The sequence below is a fragment of the Odontesthes bonariensis genome, chromosome 18, assembly GCF_027942865.1.
Source record: "Odontesthes bonariensis isolate fOdoBon6 chromosome 18, fOdoBon6.hap1, whole genome shotgun sequence".
Classification (NCBI taxonomy): Eukaryota; Metazoa; Chordata; class Actinopteri; order Atheriniformes; family Atherinopsidae; genus Odontesthes; species Odontesthes bonariensis.
Window position 1 is genome coordinate 9957639 of NC_134523.1, and position 12394 is coordinate 9970032.

General features: G+C 40.4%; 1 protein-coding gene across 6 annotated transcripts in view; it reads right to left on the reverse strand.

Moving 5' to 3' along the window:
- Window positions 1–12394, reverse strand: part of ppp1r9a (protein phosphatase 1, regulatory subunit 9A) — a 49716-nt gene that overhangs the window by 8972 nt on the left and 28350 nt on the right. For 5 of the 6 annotated variants that reach the window (XM_075450305.1, XM_075450309.1, XM_075450308.1 and 2 more), the window contains exons 6-11: window positions 10444–10579; window positions 4835–4987; window positions 3423–3476; window positions 2364–2593; window positions 1108–1204; window positions 359–494 (exon numbers count right to left, since the gene is read on the reverse strand). In XM_075450305.1, the coding sequence (XP_075306420.1) occupies window positions 359–494; window positions 1108–1204; window positions 2364–2593; window positions 3423–3476; window positions 4835–4987; window positions 10444–10579 (806 nt within the window). The remainder of the gene's footprint in view (window positions 1–358; window positions 495–1107; window positions 1205–2363; window positions 2594–3422; window positions 3477–4834; window positions 4988–10443; window positions 10580–12394) is intronic. The other variant, XM_075450306.1, reaches the window with a different exon arrangement.

The window sequence follows — 12394 nt, forward strand, 5'->3', positions numbered from 1 at the left end:
ATCTAAAGGATTTAGGCTTCAATTTTCTGCTGGGTGAGGTGGCTTGGACCATAGAGACTTTCATGCTGCTGAGCACAAAAACTCATGGGACTGTACATTTTTCAATTAAGTCACTCATTTAGTGTTGTAATAATTACTGCAATGATGATAACAGTACTTTGTATGGGCTTTGCTGTGGATGAGTGATGCAGCTTCCAGCATTTTGAGTAGCTAAGAACAGTTTTAAGACAATGAGCAATAAGGTTCCTGTGGACCTTAGCGAGGTCTGGGAAGTGGTCATTCATACGCTTTTCTTAGAAAAAATTAAAACATAAAAGAATAATTGCCCCAGCAAAAACCAGTCCTGTTAGAAACAGACCTCTGGCTTGTGTTGTAGCTCTGTTGGGGCTGTACTGCTGGCCACTGAGCCTCTCGGAACTGTTGCTGTTGTTGTTGTTGACCTGGATACCGTTCTGCTTCATCAGCTGCATTAACTCGCACTCTAATGCTGCAATCTGTAAACAGATGAACCCATCAAAGAGTGTTTATGAACATTTACCCATCAAAAGATCTGCTTTAAAGCTCAAATAAATGGTGCAACGAGGTGAACATAGTTAAAACTTTCAGTTGTAGAGTTCTAGAAGATGTTGGCTAAGTATCAAAAGCTCAGTGTTTGAAGCTACAGGACAGCTATACTACAACATTGCAGTTAAAAAAAGAGCCTCCCTGTATTGATGAAAAACAGATTCTACAGTTTTCCACCACTCCTATCTCTGCAACTCTTCACTATACTTTTTTTTTGTTACAGTAAAGTGCAGACAGGGGGACAGTGGAGGCATGAGAGTTCAGTGTGCAGAGTGATAATAGGGGACAGTTGCATTGACTACAGAAAGGCCTTAGAGTAGAGTTTGATATCCGAACTGACAACAGTCCATAAACTGCTATTAACATGTTTATTATGTGTCTTATATTAACACATGGCTATGCTGCTTGGTTATTAGCGCATTTTCAAGGCTGGCTATTTCTTTGTATTTATTTATTTATTTATGGTATTGCATTTTATAGACAGGCAAAGGTGTAGAGTTATGACAGTTGGGAGACTGACAGTATTAAAGAGAGATGGCTTACCCTAACTTGCAGTCCCTGGATCTCAGCCAGGTGAGCTCTCTCAGCCTCCTCCAGCCGCCTCCTCTCTGCATCCTCCTTTTGGATGAACTCCACCTCTCTGGAGGAACAAGAGGGAGTGAAAGATTGTTACGTGCTGACTAGATGTGTGTTAACACAAGAAAACAAGACACATTTACAATACATATGGAATCATGCTTCATCATGTCTGACAGTTACATCTTGATTAGCTGTGGCGATATGGGAGTTGAGGATGCCTGATGACGTCAGCATGACTCATTTCACTCTGACCTTGCTGTTTACAGTGAACATGCACATACACAACACAGACCTATGCTTCTAAGGTTACCAAATGCTGCTCTTTTCTCTTGCTTGATTTGCCCTTGGTTTGGAAACCCACTGGCTCTACTCTGCAGCTCTGTCCTCAGCTACAGATAAGCACAGAGGGGTTGTTTCATCAGTTTGCTTCCATTTGGCCTGTAGGAGCTGAGCCAATTAGAAACTGTCAGAGTGGCGCTGAGTAAGAGAGGTTGTGATGGGACTGACCAAAGGAATTACGGCACAGAAAAACAGGAGTGACGCAATACACTAGATTGTGAGTGCAGTTCTAACTGTTGGAATAGGTGCAACTTGAAAGGAAAGAGAGCTGCTTTGCTTTGCTGTACTGTACCTCAGATGGAAGAGGAATAGATTTTCTATATTGTACAAGAGAGAGGGGCTGTAAAAGTAACAGTGATTCATCTGAGCATTCAGCATAACAAGTGGAGTTATAGTTATCTTCTCCAAGTTGCTCAGATCCAGCTTTGATTCAGAAAAAAGTATGTGAACTGAAGTATCCAAATAAATAAATCAATAAATCAACTATGGCAGCAAACTGGTCCAAAGTGAACAACATAACTTTGCTTAGTTGACCAGTGTTACGTAGCAGTGGGCTCTATATTGAAACCAACTAAAAACATCTCATATGACCTTCTCTTTTCAAGTGCGTGAGACAAACCGCAATGGATGCAAAAAATTGCAAAAATCATTCAGATGGGGTACAAATGCAGACCTCCCTCATCTAAAATGAGTTCTTGTCCATTTGTTGTATGAGGTAATCAATGTAAACTTTTGCTTCCAAATTAGACTAGCACCTCCAGTGTTCCACGAGGTCAAAACAGTTTCAGAGGTCCAAGAATCCGACTAACAAACCAAAAAAAAAAACCTGCTCGGTCGCAGCCTGAAGTCCGAGCTGAACGATGTAACCCGAGTTCACTCACTTCTGCTGGAAGTCTTTGATGAGTTTCTTGGCTTTGTTGTACTTCTTCTCCAGGGTCTGGTATTGGGCCTGGGCCTCCTTCAGATGTTCATTGACGGTGTGGCAGAGGGTTTGAGCCTCGATCCAATAGCTCTCCAGCTTCAACATCCTCTCTTTGTTCTCCTCAATGCTGGCCTTCAGCTGGCTTTTCTCTTTCTCCCAGCGCTGCTTTTCCTTCTCCACTGATGCCAGCTGCAAAGGGCCAAAAAATCTTTACTTGCGACGTGGAGATTTAATGGGACGGTATAGTTCATCAATAATGAGATGATCTTTTAAAAAGTGTGAAAAAAGGATTGTGTGTTTTGGAATAACCGTTTTGAAATTTCCCAATAAAGAAAGCAGAGTTGAATTAATTGCTATTACATAAAATCATTCAATAGGAGAACAAACCCAGATTACTAATGGGAATGATAACCCATTCAGCTATTCAAAGATGAACGCTCTACAAACGGTCATTTTAAAGCAAAATCTGAATTGAGAGAAAAGAATTCCATCACTTAATTTCCATGTATAAGTGTAACTATCATCACTCATAAATAAGCTTTTCAGGCACAACTTGATTTGATCGTGTAGACTTCCACCTCATTAATTTGAGAATTAGTCAAATTAGGCCATGAACATTTGACAAAGCACGCAAATAATACACTTTAAATGTGTAGTGTAGTTGGGCATAAATTAAGGCACATAAGTAGCAAAGAAGAAGTAAAAAAAAAAAAAAACTCAACATTCACATTCTTACCGAAACGATCCTTGCAGACACAAAGGAAGATGTTTTTTAAAAACTAAAAGACACAAATCTAAACAGTACATGTAGATACTTTATCTAAAATATGTTCAACAAGTGTAAGATTCCCTAATAGTTCATTTCTCATTACTCCGTAAGAAACATCTATTCCCAGAGGCTTCCCACCAAGCTTGAACTGCTGTCCCATCCACATTTACAAAGTCTCTGAACTCTGACAAAACTTCTGCATTTCGTACCCACAATCAACCTGCTGACCAAAAAGTTTTAATCTTTTACCTTGTTTTTGAGCTTCTGGATCTCGGCCTCGGTCACTGTGTGTTTGATCTGGAGCTATTGAGAGCAGAGGCGGGGGAAGAGGGAAAAATGGGAGTGAGCAGAGAGAGCGGTCAGAAAATCAAACGCATGGCCGCGCAGGCTCTCTGCTGTCGATACAGCGTGAGTGACAGAGGCGGCCGATCCTGTACTCCCCTCGACTGTATCCCAGCTCTCGCACTGACACTTACTCTCAGAGGAGAGGAAACCAAAGCCTAGAGGGACACTGAAAGCTGAGACATTTTCACGAGTGATTTAAGTTTGTATTGCCTCAAAAAGCTATAAGAATTTCAAACAAGAAAATGTAACTAATTTCAAAAGCAGTGTAAAAAAAACTGATCAAAAATACAGATGAAACATGTTACGTGGGTAGAGAGTGACTGATGTAAATTGAAATGAGTCATTAAGAAGAAGATGGGGAGTTACATAACGACAGGACGGATGGGTAGAGAGCATGGAATATATAAGAGCAGATGATTAAATTGGAGCAAATGTGAGCTCTAAGTAAACAGGAAAGCTTTGACACAAGAGTCTGTAGTATATTTAGAAATGTAAAAATCCTGACGCAACACTATGCAAAAAGCAATCAATATATAGAGAAACGGAGGAAATGGTACTGGCACATACACCCTGACACCAGGGATGGTATTTAATTTTCACCTGATATCCACTGCAGTGTCTGCAGTGCTGCTGAAGCCATTTGTTAAATGTGTTATACAGCTATTGTGTAACTCTACAGAGAGGCCGAATGTGTAACGGCAGCGGAGTGATCAATCAATATTACCAGCCTCGCAGCAGCCTAAAAAGCACAACTGAGTTAACCGTCAGTAAATTAATGTTGCGTTTTATTGCTGTAGTTTTTGAGTCGAGCTCATTTCTAGTGACAGTACCAAAGGTTCAACGAAACGGACTTCCATTCTAAGAAACAAATTGTGTGAAGAGAGTTCAAGATTAGGATACACACCGGCGGAAATGCAGCTCTAAAGCTCTTTCTTCTTTTCTGGGGATTCTAACGAAACATGGTCATTAGCAGTAATGAGCAAAATACTTCCAATGCGTTTGTGTTCGCACCTCTGATCATCCATCTCAGGAATTAGGAGCATAAGTAGATCTTAAATCTTGACAAAGAGCACAATTTTTCCCAATAAAGCAGGGATACTAGACTGTAATGCTGGTATCTTTTCGTTGTAAAATTCTATTAAATTCTTTACCAGAGCTAAGATATTCTAGTGGGCGTGCAGGTATATTTTTGCAGTTATTCAAAGCCCTGACAGCGAATATTGTTGGTGCGCTCCTATCAGTTGTATAATCTTCCCTCGGGGATATTCATTTAGGAGGAGGAAATGAACTGTGCGTGCAAAAGTATTTGAGTTTACCTCTCTGAACTTCTGGTAGAGTTTAGTTGCATCTAACTCTGATGGAGACAAGATGTCGTCCGTTTCTGGCAAGTCAAACACCTCAATGCTCTTCTCGCCACCTGCGACCGTTGTTCCTGTCTCCTCGTCATCTGTAGCGTACTCTCCTGTCTGCTTCAAGAGAAAACATTGAGTCAGCCATGTAGTCTGCAAACAGCACAGTGTACATTTGTGAGTGATGTTCATTTTTACCTCATCAGTAAAATAAAACTGGGGGTTAACTTGGATTAAAGGATTTTGTTTTCATGACGTCAGGTAAAGTCAAAGCAGAAATGAGAACGTGAACGTGTAGGGCTGAAAATATTCAGAAACTTTCTGGACTTGAAAGCGATTGAAAGCTATTAATATTCAACACAATGTTCACAAACTTTGAGTTTGGCCTCCACTTCAGTATATTCAACCAGCTTAGAAAGCCAGTGCACGACTGTATAGAGAATGCGAAGAGACGTCACGTCGTGTACGCTGGCACAAGAGCGCCATCCTGTAAGACGCACTCTTCTTTTACCTTTGCGGTAAAAATATTTTGTTTTGTTTTACTAAAAACAGGCAAATCTAATGAAGAAGAGATGAGACAGAGAAAGAAAAAAGGAGTGAGACTATTGGCCTTGCCAGGACTAACCCAATCACACCACTAAATCACAGATCCTCACAGGCCTGACGAATGTGTTCATAACATTTGATTTGAAGTTCAATATTAACACTGTAAATTACACAACAGTCTTCCTTTCAGTAGAATGGAGCAGTCAGCGTTTTGATCAGTTCTGGATGCAGAGCCTGAATGTATTTTGCATGTATTTTGTTTTCCATTGTCCCAAGGTACTTAAACTATCCCCAACTAACTTTACATTTAAAATTGATCTTGCCCTCTATGTATCGACCATTAGTAAGTACGGCCACATATATTAAACATTTATCCCTTACTTTCAGCTATCTATTTCAACCACTTATCTGTTTCTTTTAGATAACTGGTAAGAATTCTGTGCTTCAGTGCAAGCTCGTTTTTAAGACTCACTTATAAACCTTTTTTATTTTTATTTTGATCTAATCTTAATTTTTTATTCTCCAACCGGAAAAGTAACACTTGTCGTCATCTCCTTTTGTTGGGAATAGCTACCTAAAATCAAGTGAAACTTTCTAGCAGCGGGCTAAACCTATCACTGTCACATTACTGTACAGTGCACATTTGTGAAGACCAAAAGCTGCCCTGCCTAAAGCAGTGCAAGCCTAAGTAAAATGGCAGGGCTTAGCCAATATGCAATTAAACTTTTATGGCTAAAAGCATTTGCCCTTCAATGAGGATTCAACAGGCTGCAAAGCAGCTCCAACCTTCAAACCGGCTGACCAGTCAGGCATCCAGCTGTCCAGCTTCAGTATTTCTTTCTAGCCTCTTACTTTCTGCTCTTCCTCTTCCCATTTCTCCTCAGAGCTACACCAGTCAAAGCACATCACGTTGCACTGCCATGCTCGGTATTACATGTCGAGTGCTACCAGAAAGTTCCATTTTCCTAAAGCTAAACTCTCTATTTCACATAAGTAATGCTATTTTAATGCTACCCGTTACATAAGAGTTCAGCAGCCCACTTAGTTGCCCAGAACTTTGTTGAAAATAAATTGGCTTGACAACCTGGTGAGCTGAAAGAAACCGATCACATTTCAGTAAAAATAACTCCCAACATAAGCTATGCTGACAAATCCGAATGTCATATTTCATTATATTCAAACAGTCACTAGTTTGCCTCAAGAATAAGAAGGTTCTGTGTTAGAACCAGTGAGGTCTGAGCCTGCAAACTGTAGACGTTAGCGGTCTAATTTACTAAATGTAAGCTCTTAATAATAAGTCACAAGAAACAACTCGTTATCAAAGCTTTAAGCTTTGAACAGCATTAAAATGTAAAATACTTTAAATTTACATATGCCATCCATTACCCTTTCTGCAACTCTCAAGATATTGTATAATGAATGCTGGCACTGACCATTAGGCACTGAGCCTAAATCGACTGGTTGGCTTCAATCGTTGGCTGAGGACTAACAGAGCCCAACTCTTCCAGCAGCACTACTCCATGAAAACCCCCAACTTTCCCTACGTAGCATAATCCATTAAATACTGCATTTTCATATTGTCACGTGTCCCTCTGACTTCATCGCCCATGCACACACATCCTTCAGGGTCTTGAGTCCCATCTCTACTTTCACATCCTCTCCCCATCTCCTCCTCCACACATCCTTCCATCTATCTCCCACTCAAATAACAGCGCTCAGGCCTGATTTGTTTGCATGCATGGCCGGCACACGCTTCCGTTTTCATAACACCCGGCTAGCTTGTTGCCATGGCACTATTATCCTACATTAAGGTCCCAGTTACTGAGGGTGGAGACAAACACTGAACATACAAGATGGTAGTCAAACAGCTATATGATAACTGTATGGGGTATCCGTGAAAACCTGAGAGTAAAGGGGACAATTTCAGGGAAAATACTGCTGCTCTTCAGAGGGTGCTCGGCATGAGATAATCTTCCCCATGAATGACGAACAGAGGTAAAGGCCGTGATTGATCCCTTGATGTGCAGGCAGGCTTTGCACAGGCTCCGACTTCGATAATGCATTTGTGTGCGTGACCGCCAACAGTGCTGAAAGAGTCGCTTTGTCAGATATAAAGTTTTTTTTTCGATTGCAAAAAAAATGGTACTTTATGGCTGTTTTACATAACAATTGAATCTCTTACTTGATCAATCGAAAATGAATCTACACGGCTAAAACTTGATGACAAATTGCTTTTCTCCATGTTGCTCTTTTTACTATCTTCGTGCCAATTCCTGACTCTTAACACCTTTTCGAAGCGATGAAAAACTTCACCTCCTGCTAAACGTCACAAAAATGAGTAAAAATAGCGGAGAGTGTTGCACAGGGGAAGTAAAAAAATGCAATGGATGGAGTGTCAAGGTCAATCCTTGGGCGTTTTTATGTGTTATACAGATGAGATGACTTTGTTACTCACAGGCCACAATCCAACCCACACTCACAAAAATATGCGTGATCAGCTACATTAGACCACGGCACAAATCCCAATACTTTCAGAATAAATGCTCAATTATTAGACTAATCTGTTGGTTTTTTTTTTATGTTTATGTCACGTAACAGTAAAGTTGTTTTCTCTTTATGGATGGAGAAAGCCACCAACAAAGTTTGATATACAGCTTGACTCCGCACAGTTCGATGGGCTCGTTGCTAATGGCCAAATTAGAGCCACAGGAACTTTTATAAGACTCGACAGTGTTATTTGTGTCTGATTTAGGATAACTTGTAGTGGCATAAAAAGCACACAGAGGCTCGCGTCTCCTGCCTGGAGTCATTATGTTTTTAAATGTTTCCTTTTCCTTTTTTGTGCGCAATGATCACTTTCAGGTGTTCATTTTAAAACCTAGATTAATTTCCTGTTGCAGCAAATCTTTCTCTTCGGTCACTATGTGGTGCGGGTCAATATTGCATTACTGTTTTCAGACGGACATCATTCGAATCTTTACTGTGAAACTGCTCGGGCTGTGGAACAAGGTAGCTATTATAAATTCGGAATGCAGAGAGCTCCATCCCTTCCCTCTCTTATCACATGAGCGCTGGATGCATGTGTGTGAGTGTTCTCTCTGTGCTGAAGTCACCCAGAGAGAAAAGATCTGTCAACGCAGATGAAGAATCACAAGTGTGCAGAATGCAAATGAGCTGGTTTTGTTCATGATTGATGTTGGCTTTACTTTGCTTTTCCTCTTAGCTGCTTCTACACAATCAAGCCGAACTGCGAGCAAAACATTTTGATTTGCTCAGCCCTTCAGTTTATGACTGATTAATATGAAGTACATTAGCTTCATCACAGTTTGTGTTTTAGTAAATCTTAGCATCTCTCTAATTTTGCTCTGTTACAGACCTGGTTATCAAAAACATATTATTTTGATGTTCAGCTGATTAAATGATAAATAACATGATCATCAGATAATTTCACCTGTAAAAACAACTCATTGAAGTCTATAAGTGCATCACTTTATGGTACTGAAGTATTTCAGGCTAAATATGGGACTTAAATATCCTTTAGCTTGCTATATGAAGATATAAAGCATACAACTAAATACCGATCCTCATCCTTTTCCCATGTGCACGCTCCCATTTAACTACTGTTAGATGGACACGAATGTGGGTATAACCTGCAGTCTACAAAGAAGCAGGTTGACGACTGAGTTTTTGGTGTCTATTGTTAAATGAGGAAGCACTTCTTCCTCTTAATATACAAATCCCAGCTCTGATAAAGGGCTATCTGTCACGTCACAGCATGCAGCTCTCCGAGTGAGAAATAACAATGGCCTACCCTAACACTGAAGACTCTTTAGAATACCTACGTAGACATCAATATTTATAAGCTCCATTTACTGCCCAACAAATCTTTGTGATGGTTTTCTAAGTGTTTATCCAATCAGAATTTAAGGAGGAATTAGCAGATTTTTAGTGCTTCACTGTGACAAATTTTAAGAGTGCTTTTAAGGTAGGTTGTAACTTATGTATGGATTAACCATTTTCATACAATCATTATTTTTGTGCTTACATTTCCTTGTGGAAATCTTCTGGAAATGCACAGTGCTTTCACTAAAAAAAAAAAACAACTAAAGAAAACTCAAGCAATACACTGTATTTTGATTTTGATTATGCACATACAATCTGAAATGATAACAGCAAACAGCAGAAAAACAAAAGAAGAAGTGAGATTTCGTGTTTATATAGCTCGTCACAGTGTGATGTGCTCTCTGCTAATGGCAAAATTAGAGCCACAGGAACATTGATAAGACTCGACAGTGATACTTGTGTCTGTAGCCATGATTGCGGTGCAGGGATCAGCATCCACAGTCTGGTGAAGACTTTCTTAGAGCATAAACACCTTCAATGCACAAACCACCAGAAAATTAGAAATTTCACACGTCATTGACGAAAAACAATTCGAGGGGAGATACCTGGGTGACTCTGGATAAAGCTTGTATTTATTTGTGTCTACTGTGTTAATCTTACATGCATAGACTGTGAGCGTGTCTATGTGGCTCACACGCACAGATAGCATGGGCGCGTTGCAGGGCCATGAGCTCAGTGTCTGGTGGATTAAACGTGCTGTGACTAAGCAGCAGAATCAGAGAGGGAAGCGCTGAGTGATGCAGCTCTCATGACATCCTCTTGGTGTGTGTGGCTCTGAGCGTTTTGTGTGTTAGCATCAAAGCCTACTGTCAGTCAGTTTTATGGAGTTAATAAGCTAAAACTCCCAGTCAGCTGTCATAAGAGAGAAGCTGATTTACATTATGTGGCAGATAGAAGCCTCATTTTTCCTCTCCAATGTCGTGTATAACAAATATGACACCAGGCGAACTTCAAACAAGGTAAAATACACTATAATTAGCTTTATAACAAAAAAAATAATGCTCATCTTACTGAGGGAAATGTAATTTACTTTGTCTGTAAATTAGTACTACTATAAGCTCCATTACATAATAAATACAGTTACACTAATATCCGACTTATAATCTGGGGCTGTGTGGGGTCATTACCTCGTCGTCATCAGCATCATACTGGGCGTACTGCTGCTCTAGTAGTTCTCTCTGTCTCCTCTCCTGTTCCAGGGTCTGCTGGATGAGGGTGGCCACCTCACTCTGCTGACCCGGACGCTCTCGGCCAATCACAAACCTGCAACCACACACTCTGTTCACAGACAGGTCTGGAGGCGCATGCACAGAATCAGCCACCCTATAATTACATAACGGTTAGAGCACATGAACACTCTGATATAATAAATGAAATGCTGTTAGTGCTGCAGTTAAAATCCTCATCAAGACAGCATATTAGACTGTGTGTTAGCAGTTTGGCTTCTGTGGCATTTAATCGCAATAGGAAGTCAAAGAAATAGAATAGAATAGAAAAATACTTTATTTATCCCCCAATGGGGGAAATTCAAAAAGAGCCTTCATCTGAGAAGGTTTAATATAAAGTATAGGTGCATAGATTACTGTTTGCCTTTTTTCACAAATCTTTTTATACACTGGAGCTTTACTGAATAATTTCTGATGCCCGTCTTAAGGCATATCAAAGCACACGCGTATAATACATTTCAGAGTCTCGTGTCTGCCTCGTAGTGATGTGTATTTGGGCAGAGAAACAAGCACAGTCGACACAGAGGGAGAGCAATAAAGACACACAGCAATGACAGCAATATTTGATGACATATAAGGGTAGGGCTGAGAGACTGGACACGCATTATCATGCGAGAAGCCAGTCAGCTCGGTGAGGCAGCCCTATATCAGCCTGGCAGGGAATTAAACTGAGAAAACCACAGGCTGTGCCTCCGAGCTACTGACCATGAACTGCTGTCATTACACATAGGACCAGACCACAGGAAATATCCCATTCAAATATAGAACTAAGTGAGAAAGATGATGACCACTTATTTAAAGAATGAATAGTTCTCCCAGCTATTAAGAACCTATAGACATGCTGTATTCATTGTAGATTCAAGAGCACATGATTTTCAAGTCTTATAATTTTCCTATGTATGACATTATAGTTACTCAAAAGAAAATCCACATCATCTCCAATTTATTCTCCTCATAACTAACAAAGCTGAGCAAATTGTGGGAAATCTAAAGCCCAGCAGGTTTCTGATAACTGCATGTGTGTGTGAGTATGGTCCAATCTACTGTATGCTTGTGTGTGAGTGTGTCACAATGAGAGCGGGAGACAGGAAAAGAGAGTGAAAGTGGATTCAAGATAGGAGCTAATCAAGTGAATTCATTTCCCTTGAGCTCTTTCGTATATTTGTAAAGGCCAAGTAGAAAAAGGACTTACGCTCCAGCAGAGAGGTGTACTTGATCTACATGTGAAGGAACAACTGAAGGGCAGGACACAGAGAGGAAGTAAAAAAAAAAAAACAGAGCAATAGAGAGGATGCTGGATGACCGAGGTACTTCACAAGAACAAGCCTGTGGAGAACAAGGAGGTCTGAGGAGCAGCTGACCTGGAAACAGCCTTTTGTCTTCACGCAAGGGGAGTTTGTCTTGGTTTCTCCCTGCCTCCTACTGCTCTGAGACAGTCCCACACACAGGCTGTTGCAGCAGCTGAACTGCAGAAACCTTCAGCGTGGCTTGAACATACAGAATACTGCAAGAACTTAAAAGAATGAAAAACATTTTTTTTCCGATTCTGATTCTGCAGTCCACGTTTTTTTCCCTCCTTTTTTGTGTAAGGTAGCGCTCGGCTAAAAGGTGTTTGCAGGTGTCAGCATTGGTTTACACATTACAGAGGTCTCTGTTCAGCCACGATGAAGGTGTGTCAACATATTTAAGATCAGACACATAATCTTTTTCACTTTTACACTGTAGGCTGTGAGCAATTGGAAGATTCTAACATATTTACTCAAATTGTGTTATTTGACGAGTGACTATCGGCAAGTCCAGGGCCAACAATGTTCAAACAAAAAACAAATCTCTCAGTACCTCCTATGGCTTA